General features: G+C 48.0%; 2 protein-coding genes across 6 annotated transcripts; one reads left to right on the top strand and one right to left on the bottom strand.

Moving 5' to 3' along the window:
* Positions 1–4127: 4127 nt before the first annotated feature.
* LOC117840266 (uncharacterized) lies at positions 4128–7844 on the bottom strand. 4 transcript variants are annotated; one of them, XM_034720747.2, is made up of 3 exons: positions 5953–7844; positions 5274–5450; positions 4128–4829 (listed from the first exon to the last, which is right to left on the bottom strand). In XM_034720747.2, the coding sequence occupies exon 1, from the start codon at positions 7390–7392 to the stop codon at positions 6058–6060; it is 1335 nt and encodes a 444-aa protein (XP_034576638.1). In that variant the 5' UTR covers positions 7393–7844; the 3' UTR covers positions 4128–4829; positions 5274–5450; positions 5953–6057. The 4 variants fall into 4 exon arrangements, with proteins under 4 accessions (XP_034576638.1, XP_034576635.1, XP_034576636.1 ...); XM_034720744.2 differs by lacking the exon at positions 5274–5450; XM_034720745.2 differs by lacking the exon at positions 4128–4829 and having other exon boundaries at positions 5099–5450.
* Positions 7845–11833: 3989 nt separating this feature from the next.
* On the top strand, positions 11834–15521 carry LOC117835070 (calmodulin-binding receptor-like cytoplasmic kinase 2). 2 transcript variants are annotated; one of them, XM_072290931.1, is made up of 6 exons: positions 11834–12227; positions 12973–13235; positions 13315–13483; positions 13575–13664; positions 14550–14842; positions 14924–15061. In XM_072290931.1, the coding sequence occupies exons 1-6, from the start codon at positions 11996–11998 to the stop codon at positions 14942–14944; spliced, it is 1068 nt and encodes a 355-aa protein (XP_072147032.1). In that variant the 5' UTR covers positions 11834–11995; the 3' UTR covers positions 14945–15061. The 2 variants fall into 2 exon arrangements, with proteins under 2 accessions (XP_072147032.1, XP_034570321.1); XM_034714430.2 differs by having other exon boundaries at positions 11840–12227; positions 15006–15521.
* The last annotated feature ends 5863 nt before the right edge of the window (positions 15522–21384 follow it).

Below are 21384 nucleotides of genomic sequence, written 5' to 3'. Positions count from 1 at the left end.
TCCGTCTCGCCCGACCCTGTCTGTTCGCCAACCCTTATCCGCCTCGTCCGAGGGCTCGGCTGTATCTTTTTCCTTGACCTAAGGGTATCTGTGCAAATTATTGGGGACGTCTCTGTGTTAAGTCTGAGGATCCCGGCATAGTTATTCCTTAAGTTAAAGGGTCAGATCATCAGTTATCCCCATCCGACCCTTCTATCCTGTTCTCCACCAACTAAAGTTGAACTTCCCCCACTTTTTCTATAGCTTTGCTACAAGTGTCTGAGCTTAAACTTGCAAGTGTTGTTGAAATAACCGTCTATACGCTAACTCCTGCATTTTGCATCCGTGTAGAGTTGCTTCTCGCTGACGGCCTCTACGAGCTACACCCGACGCCTGAAGACAGAGTTGTAGCAGAGCTGCCAATACCAGAAGCCGAAGCAACCCGAGCTGAAGACCAGTTTCCCTCCCCTCCGCTTGAAGGCAAGCCCCGGAGCATGAACCCATCTTCCGAAACTTGCGCATGCCTTCCTTCTCGTGGTTGTGTTTTTCTTTTAACCTCTGTAAAACTCTGATTTCGACTAGTATGTAATACACTATTAAACCAATGGTGGATCTGTTGTATTCTCTGGAACCACTCACCTTCGGTGGGTTATGCTAACTCGATCCTGTTAAGTGGTTAAATCAGATGAAATCCGATGGCACAACGAGTTAACTTGATTAAGGCATGTGGATCACGTGTTAAGCGACTTAACCGTGCTTTAGTTGAGTTAATCCGAGGTGTTCCGCCACACAGAGCTAGGGGGAAAATGCGGATGGAGCCCCAGCGGCCTTCGCCTGACCCGCTCAGAAGTGGACGGGATCATCTCAACCTTCTCATTCGATTCTGACCTCGATCCATGCCCATAGAATCTCCATCGAGGGGAGGCTAGCGGGCCACCTGAGTCGGTCTCCGGAACAGCTCGGGCATCTACCGGGAGGAGGGTTAAGGAGCAGTGGAATGCCACATGAGGGCTATGCCAACCCCGTTACGAACAAAAGACCTGGATTCCACTCGGACATGCCCATTAGCGAGCTCACCGAGCACGTCACTCGAGCTATCGAGGCAAGCAGCGTTAGCTCAGCCCCTCCGGTCGACCGATGCATGAAAACTCGACCGATGCAGACCGAGCCCGACGGGCCTTAGGGGCTTGGGCCGTCAGTTCCTGACTCGGGAACATGACCGACGACATAGGTCACGATCGGAATGCACAAGAGTAAGCGCCCCAATTCGCACTAAGGACCACCTCATCCCGACTGACAGGGACACCAAAGTCCATGACCTCAAAAAAGAGTACCAAGTGCTCAGCTTCCGATCGACTCTCCAGTCGGCCGCAGGCTCGGGGGCTACACCCACCGGGTGCGCTTGAGCGCACCCGGTGGAGGCCGGACTAGCAACAGATCCCCTCCTCGGGAGAAGGGCGCTAGTGTCCACTTGACTCACTTCTGGTCAAAGGGGTACCAAAGTGCTTGGCCTCCGACCAACTCCTTAGTTAGTCGCAGGCTCGGGGGCTAGACCCACTAGGTCCGCTCGCTCAAACCCGACAGAAGACGGACTACAAACAAGTCTCCTTCTCGGGAGCCGAGCATCCTCCGCAACTCGGCGTGCACCCGCGGCCCATGCTATTCCTTCCCTCGGGAGCTAGGTGTCAGGATCTATTTGACGTGCCCTTGCGGCCTCTGCCACTCGTCCTCTCGAGGGCTGGGTACCCATATCTACTCGGGGGCTAGAACGCGTGAACCTACTCGGCTACCCTACGTATTCGACTACTGCGTGGTAAAAGGCATCAGAAATCGAGGCGAAGGTACTGGGTCATGAGGTAACAGTATGAACCCCCTTGGAAGTTCATCCTTATCGTCTTGGAAATGGGGCCAGACCCCGTAATGCGGCTCGTCCGCTTCACGAACAAGACAAAAACAAGAAACACCACTATGTGTTCCCCCTGACGGAATGGCAACCTGCCGACCGAAAGCCCCTTCACGGCTTCAACAAAGCCCCCAAGGGGCTCGGGGGCTCCTGACGGGTCCGTAAACCCAGGGTCCCCAACAGGACTGCCTTCCCGCAATACTTGGCCCAATAAAGGGCATAGCAACAATACACATCTGGGCCAGCCGGCTACACGTAGCCAGGTCGAGATCATGATCCGGCCACCAGCTGACTCCTCCGACTAGGAAGCCTGGTCGGAAAGAGCCAATCAGGGGTGGGACCACAGTCCGACCCAGAATGAGTTCTCCCGACTAAGCTCTCCCGACCGGGTACTCCCGACCGAGTTCTCCTGGCTGGGGATACGCCGTACCACCCATACCGCTCCCCTCGACCAACTCGGTCGGGGCCAACTAGGACAACCGATCGGGGACGCCCGCTCAGTGTGGACCCAGGGAGCAGGTGGGACGGATAACGAGGAAGCACCCGAGTCAGCTACGCAGAACCGTATCGTGCCACGCCCTGCGTATGCCTGTACAGTACCGCCGTAAACCTACTCGCTATGACAGAGTGGCCTGACGAGAAGAACAGGGACCGAGGACGGAGGCTATACCGCACCAGACGACATGGGCTTCGACAAGACTAGGCAGCGCCCGTACACTCACTCTTTTATCCTTTCCGACCTGTAAGGCCGTTCCCTTGCACTCTTACATTCTTACACTCTTACGCTTTCACACTCTCACACACTTAGCGCACGTCTGAGCTCCTGCCACTCTCTTCCACTGAGATGAGAATAAGGTCAGGACTCAGGCACCCCCTCTCATCCTCCTCTCGTTTGTACCCCCACTGCAACTGCAAACTTTGAGCACCTGAGCTCAGGAATAAAGTCGTTGGACTGACCCGACTAGACGTAGGGCACGTTGCCCGAACCAGTATACATCCTGTGTCATTGTGTGTTAGGCCATATCCGATCTAACGCACGGCAAAACAAAGAATATTTACTTGTCGGTCAGATTTCACACCGCCACGTAGTCTTTTACATGCACCTAAATATATATTATGTTTAGATACATAGCAAAAGTTATGTATTTAGAAAAACAATTTAGGATGGAGTGAGTACGTAATTTACAATTTTATCATCACAGCCAAGCTAATTAATTATTACTCCTAGCTCCGTAGAAGAAGGTAGTTTTACACAGATGCCATTACAGCGGTAAATAGTGCTTTTATGTAAGTTCATTACAAGGAACAAAATTTTCTGAACTACACGTCTATATTAGTCGTAGATTATCTCTCTGCCTCTTCTTCATTTTACTTCATCCTTTAACTACACCGGCTACGGAGTTCCAGCTTCCAAGTGCTGCAAAATAAAAGTTGAGAAGTGGTAAAAGGATTGAGTGTGTACGTACTACGGAGTACAAACATGGACTATCAATGATGGCAGAACAAAGTCGTCAGAGGGTGCATAGCCCAAAGTACAAGGACAGTAGTTGCTCAAGGATACCATACGAAGGAGCACGTAGTGGTGGCGACTCACGCACCCATGACCATGTTCACGTCAGGGGAGGGACGAGACGATGGAGTGCATAACTGACTCTTGTCTACCACAATACGAGACAACTCTATATTGTCCACATATATGCAAGCGTTAATAATAACGTATTACAATCTTATAGATACATAATTATAAAGTTTAGACATAAACTTATATTAAATAAAAGTTGACTTAAAGCTAGGACTTTATACGACACGACGCTCTAAGAGTTTGAACCACACTTTTAAACACACATACACTGTACACACGACACAAACACATCCATGGCACCATCAACACATTTTGTCTATAAACTGGAAATTGCTTCACATCCGACTGATTTGTTGGACCCATGTACGACCACTGTGTGCATGTGAATTGTACTGGTGGGGCCTAAATGTTTGCTTTGTCTATTGCCAGATGTTTTTATTTTTTAAAAAGTCCTATGATTTTTGTGTTTTTTCCCTTATATGTTTGGATCATTTTGCATTTAAGTGTGAATTGCATTGTTTCCATGATATTTTGGTAAGCTAAACTACATAGTAAGATATAATTAAATTACCCATTTTTTACCATGTACAGAATACATGTGCAACTAAAACACCACCAGAAGTGTGGAATATACTCAAATAAGTAGATAAACTGAGATGATGATAGAACTAATACTTCAATATTTCATAAAGAGAACTCAAATGTCAATGCCAAATTGCACCGAAGTTCAGGATGTATAGGAAGAAATTACACATGTAAACAAAGTTCAGGTTGATGGAGAAAGAAATAACAAAGCCAAACTTATACATCGTAATAGCAATCCCATATATACACAAAAAAAATTGTAGCCCCACCACCTCTGATGTGACTCACATTACCACCTTTGCAAAGACATTGAGAGTTATAAGTTCCAAATCTGACTATTCTCCATTTGTATTCCAATACAAGCACCAGACTGCTTTCGATGCCGGTGCCCTACAAGATGGGAATTTAGAAAGGCAGGCTAGTCCATCTGCACCTCTTGATGTCATCTGTTTGATGTATGTTGTGGTAGTCTCTCCGGCCAATTCGGAAAGCAACTAGTAGTCTCCCCCGCGCAGTAGCTCATGATTGCATTTCATTCCCTTGTAAGTTATTTCTTTGAAGAACATTGTTGCTTCAACAATGGCAATGAAGTCCTGACCATGTAGCAGCACAATATCTCCATGTAATTACCAAACAAGGAAACATGCTGATGGAACAGAACTGTTAGCTGGAGACATGTGGATAAGAGGATGCTTCTGCAGCATCCAGCCATCCACACCGAGTAGATGCGAGAGCAACATTGCATTCAGGGGTATTCAGGGGGTGTGAATTCTCTGCAACCTGCAAAATTTTAACGGACAGAGTAGTTGCAGAAATTCAATTGAAAATTAATTCCCAAAGAGAAACAGTCCCTCATTTTCATATATCACCCGATCAGTTAGTGACGCTTTGTAAAATTAGAGAAATAGACTTTGAAGTTAATCATGCCCCCAAGGCCCCAACCCACTCTTAAAAGATAAAAAAGAAATAAATAAAGAAAGAAAAAAATGGCAACCTTCTGAACGTACAAGATGAATTGATGAACATCGTATTCTTGCAGATTCATTAAATTCATGTAATTCGTAATTCATGTTTACATTGTAGAAATTTACCACATAATATGTGAGGTGGGTAGAGATGAAATAACATAAACAATACAATGAAGCACAAATCTGCAATACAATCATCCTGTTTCAAAATAATAAATAGAAAGACAATCAAGGGACGTTTAGGTGCCGTTGATACCTAATCCATTACTTTGTCTAGTTCAGCATGAAAATATGCTGGATTCAATTGGGACTCCAGATTCCAGATGGAAGCTTTACCCCCAGCACAAGGACCCCATCTTTGAGATTTTTCCTTGAGAGTGATGATAGGAGATGACAGCCCACATGAGAGAATCCTAGCCATGCCATTTATAGGCTACCAATGAACAGCATTGTAATAATGGCCCAAATAGTTTCAAAGACAAGCAAATATAGGAAGCAAAATTTTTACACAAAGAGGAATATGTGCAGCTTATTGCCTTATTTGTGTAGATTTTAGCAAATGGACCGTGATGTCTGGTTATTCCTATGGCTAAATGCTAGTCATATTTAACAGCAGATGAAAATTCTTTAGATCGTAAGTTTTTTCAACCACTGACAAATAATGCATGTGAGTAGGACGAGAAACATATTAGAACAATATATACCTTGAACAAGACAGAAGAATTGAGAACTCTTGGAACAAATCAATACAAATATTATTATGAACGTAAATAATTACATTGTGATACTAATCTGCACAGGTTTGTCCAGATTCCATCTATAAGAAACATCTTAAAAGAACTGAGCAGCAAATCTGCAACTAATACTGAAGCATCTTGAGCCTAGGTCGGGACTTAACAATCTCCTATAAGAAAGAATATGTCGGAATAACTTACGATGTTGCCAATCCTTAGAAACCAAGTAGATTGCAAAGAAAAGTTGCTTCTGCTGCTGCCATCTTCTAAAACACATGGCATGGTCTGACATTCTACTTCAGCTGCTCACATGAAACCGAAAAGCCCTCTTGCAAACAAGCGTGAGCTTCTCCTTCTCCCCTTGTTTGCAGTTCTCGTGCTTCTCATTGGTGTCAGATAAAATCGCAGCATCCCGTTGTCCAAGTTCCCAGGCGATGTATAATGCACGCTCCTGCTTCTGCCAATCTTGCTATTCTTAAGCCAATCGGTCCGGAAATTCTGTACATCCCCATTGGATGCAGCCTGTGAGCTTCGACTTGCGCCTTGGCTTGCTCTGCCCGACACATGGCCATTGCGTCCAGAATGAAATTCACCACTAATATCTGCTGATTCCGCATTTTTACCCCTCCTGATTTCCTTCCTCGACTCGGAGAGGGACCGCTCAAGAACATGCTCCCCCTTCCTCACGAATTCCTTGAGTGGGCTCGTTATGCTGCGATCCCACACCCTGCTCCACCTGTTGGACCTCCGTCTTCCAACGCCAGAGACAGCCATCTCCATCCCAGTGTCACCAGAACCCCTTCCCCTTAAACGCCGCCCATCGCCACCTGCATCAACTGAGTGCCCCCCATTCCTGCTCTCTGCAACCACGGCTCGGGTCTCCGCAGCGCCTTCCTCAGCATTGCTCCTCCTTACCCTCCTCGCCGCATCCGGTGGCTCCTCTAAGCAGGCAAAGGAGCACGCGAAGGCCCTACCCACCATCGACCCGTCCCACGAGTGGCGTGGTGGCTCCAGGGAGCCCCTGCTCGGGTCCCGGCACGCCATCCACTCGCACGAGCGGCGGAAGCTCGGCTTCCGCTCCACCTGCGCATCGCCGCCGCCACCGTTGATGGCGCTCGGATCCGCCGCCTCCCCCCTTGGCGGCGGCGGCGGCGAGGGATCCTTCACAGAGCCCCCACTCCTCCTCCACCGCATCCCTCTCGTCGGCAAAATGGACCTGAGCCACGACCCGGGCCCCTTCCGCTTGCCCCCTCGATCTCCCCCTCCAGAGCCGAACTGAAACTCCGCTGGTTGGGGGTCCTTCCCTTGCGACGGATTCGCGGCACCGCTGCCGGAGTCGTCCAGCTGGAAGAGCAGCATGAGCGTCTTCCGCAGCTTGCCCTGGTCCGCGGCGCCGGTGCCCTCGGCGGGCTCCGCGGCGCCGACCTCGACGATCTCGGCCTCGGGCTGGTCGCGCACGGAGGAGAGGCGCTCCATGAGGCAGGAGGAGCAGATGCCGGTGAGGAGCTGGGATGGGTGCCTCCCGCACCGGGGCGGCTCCGGCTCCGGCTCAGGCTCCTTCTCCTTGTTTCCCTCCTGCGGCGGTGGCGGTGGCGGCGGCGGCGGCGGCTCGACCTGCGCCGCCTGCTCGCCTTCCTCCATTGGGTTGGGACTCGGAAGCTGGCTATGGCAGGCCGCCGCAGCAGCCAGCAGCCCAGCAGGCGAGTGAATCGAGTCAGGCGGGGACAAGCGGGTACGACATGGCCAGAAAATTGCAAAAACAAATAACCCTAGCGAGACACCCGAAAAGCGACTTTTGGGTTCGGGGGCAGAGCGGTCGGGGCCGGAGCGCGTGGGGAAGGGAAACGGGAGGAAAAGGTTCGTGGGCTTTGGGGCGGGGCGGGGGCCGGCGGCGGATGGGATCGAGACGAGGATGAATCGGTGGAGGGGGCAGCGGCCGGCAGAGGGCCTGGCGGGTGAGGGGTTTCTGCTCGGGGGACAAACAGAAACCCCTGTATCGCCGAGCCCGACGCGGCCTGCGGCCAGGCGCCGCCCGCACGCTCGCTGCTCCGGCCCGCGCGGCGTCCGGGAGTGGGAGCGCGGTGGGCGCGGCGCGCGTTCTAGCCTGTGCTGCTGTGCGGCGCGGGGCGGATGGTAACGCCCTGCGCGTGGGGCTCGCTCGCTCCACGGCTCCAGTCAGGTGGGTCACAGGACTCACGGCGCCGGATTAACTGCGGGGGTGGCGGTTGCCGCGCGGCTGGGTTGGCCGACGCGGCTCCGGCACGGGCACCGGCCGGGCGTTGATACCTGATAGGGCGGTTCGGGCCTGTTTGGATGCATAATTTGCCTGGCCGGACGGTTGCCTGGAAGCTGCCGGGTCACTGTTTGGATGGAGTCCTGCCAATCTGCTTGACGCAGTTGTCCAAAAACGACTGCCGCTTCAACAGCTCAGGTTGCCCCCTCTAATAATATATTAAAAGCTTTTCTATTGCTTGTTGCTACTTAATTAAGTCCAACGTTTGTAACAGTGAGCTGAAGTATGAATTTTTTTTCCTTTTCCATGGACGCATTTACAGTATATTAAGTGTAAAATGTTGGACACAAAAAATATTTGAAAATTTTCAAACATGTTTTTAAAATTCTTATTATAAAAAAGAATAATGTTAATCATAGTATGATTATAGGTACTTTAACACATTAATGGTATTAGTATTCTCAGGCACAGACTTCCAACCAAACAGACTATCGATCAACTTGCCAGGCAAATCTAAAAAAAAATTTAGCAACTCTCATGCAGCACTTTTCACCGGGCTCACCAGGCACGTTGCTCAGACCTCCGACCAAAAAAGTCCTTCGTGCCTGCCGTGCCGTCGTCCTGCGGCGAGATCATGGCGGTAAACGCCGTGACCTGGTGAAAGGTCAAAATGCCGAGCCAGTCACAGTCAGTTACCGATGCGCATGAGCAGCAGCATCTATTGCTGGCTCCAGCAGCTCATGATTTCGCAAACGGACAGTCCCAGCTGACGCGGTACGTATCGAACTGACGCCCATTAAATACGGTGCTTTGGACTATGCTCTTGAAGTTACTTCTACCACGGGAGGACGTCCATTTCAAATTTCTTTGTTTTCTACTACTACTGACAGTGAGTGTAGCACTCTCCTGACTGGGAAGAACCACCTGAGGCCTAGCTGAGCCAGTTCTGTTTCTCGGACGATTTGCTATCTGAACAAGGAATACCTCTGAACAAACCTAGCAACTCGTGGTGCAGGCACGCTAGTGGAAGTGGACAGATGCCGAGAGCCGCATTCGATCTCTACGAAGACAGAAGACCCGTGCACACACCAAATCCAGGACGAAGAAGTCACAACCTACGGAATGGATCCAGCACAGGCCTTTCGTTTCTGCAATTGTTCGTGTACCGCTTCGGCTCGCTGCCAATTTGTTTGTTCCTGGTGGCCTACTGGGGGTGTACTGGCCTGTAGGCTGTAGCCCTGTACATTATTTCCTCACACTTGATGGGCCTTATCGCTGGAGCAAAACAGTTCGGCAGCCCTTGTACCAAATATAGCCCTTTACTCCTAGAAGAAAAAAACAAAAGTGGCACCGCGTAGTACGTTGCTAGGCGCAATTGCCCATGTGCATTCGTGCAGTAGAAGATTGCACACTCTATCAATCATGGAGAAATTTGTATTCGTTGCTAGTAGCAATTTACATGGTCCCTGGCTGTGAGACTATATATGGTGTTTGGATAATAAAGGCTAAACTTTAGTCCTATCACATCGGATGTTCGAATACTAATTAGGAGGACTAAACATAAGCTAATTATAAAATTAATTGCAGAACTCCTAGGCTTAATCACGAGATGAATCTATTAAGCCTAATTAATCCATCATTAGCGAATGGTTAATGTAGCACCACATTGTCAAATCATGGACTAATTAGGCTTAATAGATTCGTCTTGCGATTTAGCCTAGAGGTTGTGTAATTAGTTTTGTAATTAGTCTACGTTTAATACTCCTAATTAGTGTCAAACATTCGATGTGGCGGGAGCTAAATTTAACCCCCTCCCTCCAAACACCCCTACAGTAGACGAGAGGGAGAAACACGCAACAAGTGGCCGAGTTCTTGGAGCCAGAAGTTTTGCTGAGGCTGAGCTCTACAAACATAGCGCCTCCAAAAGCTGGAGCTGGAACACGAGTATCAATGAACGATCAAGAGCTTTAGGGTCTAATCAGACCTAATTTTACCAGCGGGAAACGCATGTACAACTACCATCCTCCCTTCCTTTTGCGGTCTTGTTTAGTTACTTCAAAATTCCAACTTTGACACTATGCAAAAAGAAGATTCCTCATCATATCAAACTTACGGTACATGCATGGAGTACTGAATGTAGATGAAATCAAAAACTAATTGCACAGTTTGGTTGTACTTTGCGAGACGAATCTTTTGAGCCTAATTAGTCAATACTTGACAATAATTTACAAATACAAACGAAACGCTGCAGTATGCTACAGTGCTGACGCAGTGATTTTGGACAACCAAAATCGGGCAACTAAACAGGCCCTGCATCAAGTTCGGTCGGCCAGCACACGCCTACCTGACAGACACTTTCCGTCCCGGCTCCTACGAACATTCTGCAATGAAAGTGACCTCACGTCGTCCATCCGACCTGGGACGTACGAGTGCACCGCAATTACGCGTTGCTGCAAGGAACAGCAAACTCATTCCGTGGAACTGGCTACTTGCTAGTGACGGATTTATGCCGGAGACGACCACTTGTCCTGGATCACCACCGCCAAGCCGTCTCGCTCCGCCTTGTTTCCGGGCGAAAACGCGTGTGCAGTGTGCCAACTGCCACCCGCGCTCGGCGTCGTCGTCCGGCCGCCATGGTCACCCGCGCGCGCTGGCGGTGAGGGGGACACGGAACTTTCGTGCGGTTTCTGCTGCTCGGGCACGGAACGAATTTCCGGTGCCGCGACCGAGTAATTCAGCGAGAGAGAGCGAGGCCTTTCGTTTGTTTCCTTTGCAGTCGCAGTTCGTGCCCAAGCACAAAATGGAGAGGAAAAAGATCGCCTGCCGACCTGCTGTTGACCACTTGCTCACCGGTCGCTGGTTCTCGCCTTCGGCACAACTTGAGGTACTCCAGAGAGGCAGCATTGAATGCCTCCACCTACGCTAGCCTCCTTTCTATCTCGACCATGAGTCCGGCCCACTCGCCATTGAGCGGAACGGGCTCTCCTCGGCTGTGTGTCGCATGTAGGTGCTCCGTGGGCAATCAAGCCAATAGATTGACTTTGACTCCACTCCGACATTTCCAATTCCACACGGCTGGGTCCCACTGGAGTGACGTGGTACAGGTGCGGCACTACTAGTGTCCCATCATTGTTCACCCAAATTACAAAGTAATCAGGCTACTAAAATAGCACAGCACTAGCCGTAGCCGGGCATGCACTTGAAGATAAAAAGAGTAAAAATAAAAATAAAGGAGTTCTAGCAGTAGGGGTACAAGTTTACATTGCCTCTCCACTGCAATACATCGTGCGTGACACAAAATTGCAATCCTTTTTCGTACGAAGTGGCTGTCAGCATCTTTACCAAAGAAAGTGCTACTAGTAACCATTTCTTCCCCGAGAGAAAAATCTATAATTCCTCTGCCGTTTCAAAGATCCGGGTCCCTTCTCTCCCTGAGCAAGTGTTATTGGTAGTATAAAATCTTGTTTGGAACCCACGGACTAAATTTAGCTGAAGCTTAAACTAAACAGCTAAATTTTAGCTGGTCAGATCCAAACAGCCAACAGGGCCTAAATTGCCCACCTCCACTGTTCCTCCGTTCAATCATCATTTTTTCTAATTTGCAGGAAATATAAGAGATAGACCGGTAAAGAAACAAAATGAAGAGGTAAAGGTTAAGACTGCAATGGCTTTAAAAATTAAGAGAACCTTTGTTTTGACAATGTTTCACTAACAATCACTGAACAAAAAATAGAGCACTTTCGGTGAAAGAACATTGCGGGCTGGGCCTACGTGCAGCGTAAAAGTCTGGTCCGGATCCGAACCAGTCCAACTTGACGCGCCGAAAAAGAGCGCAAAACCCTCCGACCCTTCTCGCTCCCGGCTCCTTCCTCCAACCCCGTGTCGTCATCAACCCGCAGCTTTCCAATTCCAAGCCATCAAGGCAGCGAGGGACACCTCCTCCCTTTCCTCTCCGCAGTCCGCACGCGCCGCAGCCTCGCTAGCTCGTGCAGTGCCGACCCGAGGGCCAAGATGAGGAGCGCCAGCGGGGGTGCCTCGCCCTGGAGGCGGAGCGACCCCGGCGGCAGCGGCGAGCTGTCCCGCGTCTCCGTCGCAACCACGGCGTCCTCCGCCCCCGAGGGTTCCGTGAGCGGTGGCGGGCGCGGGCTCTCCTTCCTCGACGCCTTCCGCTCCTGCTTCGTGCCCCCGGAGGCGCGCTCGCCGGAGACCTCCATGTCCGACGACTTCCACCCCTCCCACCAACGTACGTACGCAAACGCCCTTTTCTGTACCCATTTTCCACTGCTTTTGTACTTTCAGTTTCAGGTGCCCTTTTCAATCCAAGATGATATTTTTGGCAGGAAAGCTAGCCCTTTTTATGCTCTTTTCTGGAGATTATTGCGCAATAATTCTGGGAAAAATGCCCTGGTGCAACGAGCAATTTTCGAGACATTTTCTTCAAGTGGTGCTTAATTAGTACATCCTACTTTTTTTTTGCAGAACGATTTAGTCTTATCTTACCTTTCGTTACATGCATTTTGTAGCATGTCTCCTGCAACAATAATCAATCTCTCCGACTGAACTTTACAACTTTATTCGGACGTGTGCGACACTTCACCTTGTAGTTTACAGTTTTTATTTGTTTGCTGTCCACCTGTCGCCATTTGATCATGGCCCCAGACTCATATTGGTCAACTTTTTTAATATCGGTTACCAAATTAGTATATATGCAAACCCTTGCCACAAGGTAGCATTTGTTAATTTGCTCTATGATTGAAGAAGAATTCCAGAGCATGTAAAGAATGGTGAACCGTGCCCTTTCCCGTCTAGTCCAAACTCTTGGCGAAATTAAATATCTTAGTGATGCAGACATAAGTTATCCTTGAATGCTCGCTGTTGAATTCTTTCAGCAATACACGTAAATGCTTTTGACTATTTTTGCAGCACGTGCTGGCGATTATGTTTTCTGCCATGTTCAGGTGCTTACCTTACCTATGTTAAATTTGCAGTTTCACAGTCGGTGAGCTCACAAGGTTCTAACAGTGGGAGCACTTTTGGGAGCAAGCGATCAATTAAAGGAATGTATAGTCCCATGCACAGGAATTCTTTAGAAAGGGAGATGCCTGGCAGCACAAAATTCTCCTTGGCGCAGATCCAGAAAGCAACCAAGAACTTCTCACCAAACTTGAAGATTGGGCAGGGTGGTTCTGGGACTGTATACAAGGGCCAGCTTGCTGATGGTACTCTCGTCGCAGTCAAACGGGCCAAAAAGGTTTGTGCTTATTTTCTTATGACCTGTTTATGTAAGCTAGTTCTTGCTACAAGGCTATATGAGTTTCCGTTCTTTCCAGAATGTTTATGACAAGCATATGGGTCGTGAGTTCTGGAACGAGATTGAGACATTGCAACGCATTGAGCACCTGAATTTGGTTAGGTTTCATGGGTACCTAGAGTTTGGTGGCGAGCAGTTGATAATTGTGGAGTATGTTCCCAATGGGAATCTTCGAGAGCACCTTGACTGTAAGAATGTCGTGGTCCAGTCAATTTCTCTTCTGCAGTACTAGTGCAATGGCTTGTTCTAACTGTCTTACATGAGGTTAGCTATTTGCAGGTGTAAATGGTAAAGTATTAGAATTCTCAATGAGATTGGAAATTGCAATTGATGTGGCTCATGCTATTACATATCTTCATACATACTCAGGTAAATCTTCTTTCAGCTGCATTTTGTTTCTTAAGTTACCATATTAATTGTTCTTGTTGTTCTGGGGTGTAATGTTTCAGCAATAATCCTTGACGTTCTAGTATTTACCTGTGATTTGAGAAAATATCTCTAAAAGTTGCATAATCCATGATTCATCTATTTTACTTCAGAAATGATATAATAGCATTCGTAGTTAAATCAAGTTATCGTCTGCTATGCTTGCCTACTTTTGCTGTAATTAACAGAGTTGATACAACTGAAACCAATATTAGATATCGCTGGAACAGCTGTGCCAAGAATAATCAACACCTCAAAATACAAACATTCAAAATTTATAATTTATAATTTATAATCCTTGTGGGAAAGCAGCCAATATTTAACTGAGATTACTGCAATACACTTTCTACAATGTATGAACCTGTATACACTTCTCTTTCTTATTTTTGTAAGACCTATGCCACACCCACAAGTTATAACAGTAATGTTTGTACTATATCGATTATTTTACATGCTATGAACCCATAATTCTTGTGTATAAAGAATATCTGATGAGGGATCCTCTAGTGAATGACACTGGAAGGCTCGTCTCCACAAATTTATGACTAGCCTTGACCCAGGCCACTAATTACAAGAGACCATCTAAGCTTAATTTCAGGTTTCCATTTGATGCAAGTTTCTATGCTACTTGTCCTGAAGCAAAATTTGGATACAATGAACTTGCTTGAACATTGTTGGGCTTGATTGGCAGATGGTAGACTGAAGACTTCTTCTGTCGCATAGCTTTACTTTCATATAAAGAACTGAACTTGAAACAAATCATCTGTGAACATCTAACCACTGGATCATTAGCAATTAAATGCCGTCTCATTTGTTCCATCAACGCAGATCATCCAGTCATCCACAGGGACATCAAATCCTCAAACATTCTTCTAATGAACAATTTTCGAGCAAAGGTTGCTGACTTTGGGTTTGCCAAACTGGCTCCAACTGACTCTAGCCATGTCTCTACTCAAGTCAAAGGTACAGCAGGCTATCTTGATCCAGAATATCTCAGAACATACCAGCTCAATGAGAAGAGTGATGTCTACTCCTTTGGAGTCCTACTGGTGGAGTTGGTTACTGGAAGGCGCCCTATAGAGCCAAAGAGGTCAATCATTGAGCGTGTTACCGCAAAATGGGTTAGTTTCTGTTACTCTAGACATCATACTTATTTGCATCACCATTTGTTTCCATTACCTGATGAAACAGCGCGAACACAGTTATGCAGTACTATACCGTAGCAACCAGTCTACATTGGTCTTAATGTGCTTCCTCCACGTGGTACTATACTGGTTTTCACAGGCAATGGAGAAATTTGTGGAGGGCAATGCTATTCAAACACTGGATTCGAATCTGGAAGCAAACAACGCGATCAATCTGGCAGTCGAGAAGATGTTCGAGCTCGCTCTGCAATGCTTAGCTCCAACAAAGAGGAACCGACCGAGCATGAGGCGATGCGCGGAGATTCTATGGAGCATACGTAAAGATTACAGGGAGTTAGTTGTACCCACCTCGGCCATGCACTGAAGTAGCTCATCTGGAGCAATCAAGTGAACAAAAGATGCGTTCCAGTTTGCTTTGCAGGGATTCTTTCAGTTACCGCGAGTAGTTGTGAACGGGACTGATGGCCTTCCTGAATGTTGTGTCTATCTACTACTAGTAGCTAGCAAACAGAAAATCCCTTACAAGTCTTCCTACACAGTATGATAATGTTGCTGAGCAAAGATGTAAGAATACAAGTATATAATGGTGTGTATATCTTGTAGACTTTCTCATAAGGTGGATGCATGAAGAATCTTGTTTTCCCGACTAAGCAAATGCATTGTGTATGATAGAGCAGTTTTGAGAAACTTTAGTTTTTCTTCCCGTCGCAGCGGAGGTGCAGAACTCAGCGTTGTAATTTTGGAACTGGATCGAGACCGAGAGCTTTCCTGACAAGCAGCACAGTATCGGAGTATCTTTTATATAAGGTCAGTCTTGTTGGAGGTTTCATTAAAAATTTCATGACTATTAAATAACACATCACATCAGCAATTTTACTGACATGACCAGGCAAGATCATTTACGAGGAAAGAGGAGAGGGAATGTCATCATATGTACGAGAGTCTTAGTAACTGTGCCATATGAAACTGTTCCTGACGTTTTTTTGAAAAGCTCGTCAACGAAAAAGTGCTGGAAAGAGAAGCGCAAAGCAAGGCCACATTGTCAGACAGACAGAGACCCCTTGCGCGCACAAGCCGAAGGGTGCTGTGCTCGTCTTCCATCCGTCGATGCCAATGTGAAGTTTCCTCCAACAGGCATAATTAGACCCATTTATTTCTTATCACTGGAAGCCCAAGGGTCAACAGTGCATGAGAAGATGGCAAATAGCTACTGCCTCCGTACCAAAATATAGCTATTTAAATTTTTTTAAGTCAAACTTTTTTAACTTTAACCAATAATATCTCTAAAAATAATTTATTTCAAATGAAAAAAATATATATTATAATAGTTGGTTTTATGATAAATCTACTAACATAATCTTTATGTTATTAGTCTTTAGAGTTATTGTAGTCAAAATTGAAAAAGTTTAACTTTGAAAAAAATCTGGACGTAGTTATATCTGGGACGGAGGGGTAGATAAAAACTTTATATAACACTAGAAAAGTTTGTCCCCCAATAAGCATCAGAATTATCTTTCGGTTAGTCCTTTTGGCAACTTCCGTTAAATGAGATGTGTGTTGCACACTTTTTTCAAAGCAAATGTTTTTGAATGGAAGTTTGGGTCATCAGAATTTGTTCCATGTTTAAGCTTTTTAAGTGTTGGATTGTTACGCATGCATAGGAAGTGAACGGTCATCCCGTTAGCGATTTAGAAGGCAAATTGCGAATTAAAAATGACATAGGATGTGGTTTTAACTTTTACGGCCCTAGTGATCATATCTGAAGACAAGTCTCTGCTTGCTTGTACGGGTGGGTTCATGGGGTTGCCGGGTTGCTTCAAAGAGATAGCCGTCTATAAAATGCTCCAAAGCCCATGGGAGTACGGGATGTGCTGCAATAGTCTTCAACAAATGTCCACGTTTCTTTAACTAGAAGCAATTTATTATTGTTTATCATTTATTTTTTCTCAAAAACACCTGTCATGACCAATAAACACACCATCACTATCATACGGTACGTGGTGCGTGGCAATTTTTGCTTCACACTTGCATGTGAAATGTTTCAGATGGTAAGCGTGATTCAAAAGCATAAGAAATTAAAAATGACTTTTACTATCGTTCTTTCACACGGTCCAGCTACTTTTGCCTACAATTAACCCCTAATCACCCTAGGAGCTATCGAGACCCTTTTATTCCTAATAGTCTTGAATGTACATATAACTCTTATATTTTTTTCTTCATTTATAAAGGATTTTTCATATATGTTCGGTCAAAAAATCGCAGGCGCAAATCAAAACACGAACAGTGAGAACACGGAACAGATCATATATACGATGAAGAGAGGGGGGGGCGGGGGCGAAAAAGACAGCTAGGAAAAAAATAAATCAGGCATGCAGACACGCCACCCACATTCCGTTTCTTCATTTCTTCTTCTTCCTACGCACCGCTTCAGTTCAGCTGCCCTAGTACAGATCCGATCGGACCTCGCTCCACCACTCGCCCCCGCTTCGCCGCTCACCGACGACCCGATCCGCCATGCGGATCCGAAGGAATCCTTTGAAGATGCTAGGCTTGTCCTTCTGCGCCAATGCTCCACTGCAGCCTAAGGCGCTGAGGCGCCCGTGCTCCCACCACCTGTGCCCGTGCCTGCACCGCCGGCTTCACACGTCGACACCCACACCGCCCTGGTCCTGCCAGCAGCCGTGCCTACAGAGGTCTACTTGCTGAGCTGTGCATGGACTCTACACCCCACATGCTTAATCCTAAGGTCAGCCTCCGCACCCCTACTCCCCCTCCCTTCCCCGCTTGTGCTATCTCCAATGCGGTTTCTAGGTTTTTGCTGCTAGTTGGGATCTACTCGCGTATCTCCCACTACTGGAAAACTAAGCATTGGTCCTAACCTTTAGTACCGGTTGGTTTTTGACCTGACCTGCTACTAATATGAGCATTAGTACCGGGTCTAACGGCTAGTTCCCCAGAAACCCCCTGTGACCCCCTTTAGTATCGGTTGGGGACCTATTAGTATCGGGTGAAGCCTCCACCCGGTATTTATCGCACCTCGGTTCCACTCCCCTCCCCCTCCGTCTCTCCCTCTGCCACAGCCGTATCCTCCCTCACGCATCTCTCTCCCTCGACCACTGCCTCTCCCACCGGCCCTCTTCTCTCCCCCACCTCTCCCTCTCTTGCCGGCCCTCTTCTCTCGCCGCCCTGCCCTCTTCTCTCCGCCGCCCCTTACTTCGGCCCTCCTTTCTCTCCGCTGGCCCTCCCTCAGCTTCCCCTCCTCTCCCTCTTCGCTCACTCCTCACTTGCGCGCAGCAGTGAGGAGCGGCGGTGAGGCGAGAGCAGTGGCAGCGCATGGGCGAGAGGAGCTGTATCCGGCGACGGTGGCTACGGGTGAGGAAGGTGGTGGGCGGCAGCGCAATGACGACAATGACGACAGTGGCTCCGCGAGTACGCCGCCTCCCTCCCTCCCTCCCTGCCTCCCTCTCTCTCCCTCTCTCTCTCTCTCCGGGTCACGGCAGGGCTACGGCGGCGCGTGGCCGGGGCCTGCGGCGGAGGCCGACGGGTTGTAGGGGAGGCGCGGCAGCGGGATGCGGTTGGTATAAATAACTGGTACTAAAAGTCCCCCTTAATACTGGTTATTTGACCTCTAGTACCGGGTACCGAAGGCGCTTTCCCCAGCCCACGTCCGTTCCTTTTTTTTTGCCATTTCGGTTTGGGCTGCCGTCGTGCCCGCGCATGTGCGTACGTGTAGGGTTCCGTTTGCCCATTCGACAGTGCTAGCTCTCACTGCAAAAGTCGCGTTCGAGGCCGGTGGTCGTGGTGTGCTCGGCTGGGGGAGGTAAGGAAATTTTTCTGTGCTTGATCATCTTCTGGCTGTTGGTTTGCTATATATGCATGCAGGAACTGAAGGATGGTCTCGTTGGCGACGCCTGGAGGGAACCCCGCGAGAACCCTGGGTTGGGTTCCAAGAACGTGAAGTTCGTGTTGCATCAGGAGGAGGTAGAGACTGAGGCTGAGGTGGAGGAGGAGGAGGAGATTTTCCTTTTGAAGAAGAAGAAAGTGGAGGACAATATTACGGAGCAGAAGCAGCAGCAGGTTAACCAGAAGCTGAAGCGAGATGGAAGTCAGCAGAAGAAGGGTTGTTCCAACAAGAATATGATAGCGAAGGTGATCAAGAAGGAGGTGGTCACTGCTCATAATAAGCCATTGAAGTGCAAGAAGACCGACGGCAGGAAATGGAGATGTGGCGAGGACGCCGCTGTGCCCCACACACTATCTGAGAAGCACTTGCACCAGAGCCGCTCGTGCTACAACTCCAGAAAGGAAGCGCATGGGGTCAGCTCTAATTCAGCTTCGCAGAAGGCATCGGCCAGTTCCGACGAAGCAGATCCCTGGAAGGCCTCGTCTAGCTCCAAACGAGCTCGGACAAGTGCGCCGTCGTCCATCACCGGAGCAGCGTTGGCGAGTGATGCGCCGGCGAGCTCAAAAGCAGCGCCGCCGCCATCGCCCACGGGTGCGCGGCCAAGCTCCAAGCAGCCACGAAAGAGGAAGGTAGACGATTACTCGGGCGGAGCGTTCTACTACCCTGAACCGTTCGGCCCCTTCCGTGGAAAGCAACGTGGAAATTACAGCAGTTCCAACCGTGTGGAAGCTTCTATTGCCAGCGGCGTTGAAGATCCACACAAACACAAGTAGGTGGCAGCACATACAGGAGCTCCAGAGGAAGGTGGCTTCGCTTTCCTTAAGCAAACATGGGCTCGAAGGTGGCGACTGGCGAGGAAGCGCTTGAGAATATGGACACACTCGAGTCGTTGCATGCCCTAGTTGCCTTCGTCTTCCATGCGTTCGAGCACCGCGATTCTTCGCTAAAAATACAGTGGTAAGTGACTTCCGTGTGCTTAGATTGTTAATCATTTTGTGCTTATCTTGCTTCGTAGCACATGCCTGTCGTCGGTTGTGTCGCGGTGTAGTCGTGTTATCCTTTGTATCTGTTGGAGTGGAGACATGCATCCGTTGTATTGTTTTGGATAAAGTTTTAATGTATACTACTATTCTTAGTCGAGCTGTTGGCATTTAGATCATACATCTTCTATTCTATGGATGTTTGGCCGGCCGGGAACCAGATAGCAGGTTGCATGGGTATTGACACGGGATCCTTTCAAATCTTAATAGTGTGTCCATATGCGAGCTATATGATGTGTACGCGCGTGATATATACAAGCTACTGCCAGGTGCATGTACTTGTGTGTAGTCCATATACACGATAGTTGTATATATGGCCAACACTTTTACACGGTCCAACCACTTTTACCTACAATTAACCCCTAATCACCCGAGGGTTATTGGATCCTTCCGTTCCTAATAGTCGTGCATGTACATACAACTCTTTTTTTCTTTATTTATCAAGGATTTCTCTTATATGTTCGGTCAAAAAATCCAGAACACATAACATATCTTGTATATATACGGTGAGAAGAGAAAGAGAGGCAAAAAGAACAGCTAGTGGAAAAACAAAATCATCCACACAGATATGCCGCCCACTTTCCGTTTCTACTTCTACCCAGGTGTCGTCCCAATGTCAAAAATCCTAGCCTAGATCTGCTTGGACCCCTCTCCAGCGCTCATTGGCTACCATAATCCGCCATGTGGATCCGGAGTAATCTTTCGAGGATGCTGGGTCTGTGCTTTTGCCCCACCGCACAGACACAGCCTAAGGCGCCATCGTAAGAGGCGCTTCTGCTCCCATCGCCCACGCCTGCGCTGCCGTCTTCGCACATCAACATCTCCACTGCCCACATCCTCCCAGCGGCCACGCCTTCGGAGGCCTCTGAAGGCCTGCTTGTAGAGCTATATGTGGACTCTCCACCCCCATATGCTTAATCATGAGGTCATCCTTCGCTCCTACTCCTCCCTTCCCCGCTCAGACCTGTCTGTACTATCTCTGCCATGGTTACTGCAAGTTAGGAGATACCCGTATTTTTGATGACTTGTGTTGGATCATTTTGGAGAAAGTTTTAATGCATATTACAATTTTTTTAGTGAGATGTTTGCATTTCGGTTTATATGCCTTATATGGATGTTTGGAACCAGATAGCGGGTCGGTTTTGACATGGGATTCTTCCGAATGTTGTTAGTGTCCATACCATGTGCGAGTCCGTTTAGCGTCAAAATGTCGACGAACAAGCGGCACTAGCAGGTGTATGTGTTCATGTGCGTAGTCCATATACACGCAACAATTGTGTGCATGGAGAACACATATAAGTATTGCTAAAAAATAAACATCCGATTGTGTTGTATAGGCCGATAGTTTAGGGCTTCCAATTTAAAAAGTTCTTTGGCTCTTTTTATATATATGTTATCAAATTCAATCACTATTTGGTCATTTTATGGACGTCGAAGAGACAGCGGATACAATGAACCTGAATCCGCAGCGGTCAGATCAATTTTAACTAAGGCGCCACGTGCTAAGGAGCTGCTTCGTCATGTTCGCTTTAGGTTTCTCATCACGTACACTACCCGATATACGTAGGCACCAG

This window comes from Setaria viridis, chromosome 9, assembly GCF_005286985.2.
Source record: "Setaria viridis chromosome 9, Setaria_viridis_v4.0, whole genome shotgun sequence".
Taxonomy (NCBI): Eukaryota; Viridiplantae; Streptophyta; class Magnoliopsida; order Poales; family Poaceae; genus Setaria; species Setaria viridis.
Note: the sequence above shows the minus strand (reverse complement) of the source record. Positions and strands in the feature narration are given on the sequence as shown.

Excerpts from the sequence above, each read along its gene's own strand:
- LOC117840266 (XM_034720747.2), bottom strand. The coding sequence starts at position 7,392 with ATGGAGGAAGGCGAGCAGGCGGCGCAGGTCGAGCCGCCGCCGCCGCCG.
- LOC117835070 (XM_034714430.2), top strand. The coding sequence starts at position 11,996 with ATGAGGAGCGCCAGCGGGGGTGCCTCGCCCTGGAGGCGGAGCGACCCC. Across the intron at positions 12,228-12,972 it reads CTTCCACCCCTCCCACCAAC|TTTCACAGTCGGTGAGCTCA; the intron begins GTACGTACGCAA and ends TTAAATTTGCAG. Across the intron at positions 14,843-15,005 it reads AGCGTGTTACCGCAAAATGG|GCAATGGAGAAATTTGTGGA; the intron begins GTTAGTTTCTGT and ends TGGTTTTCACAG.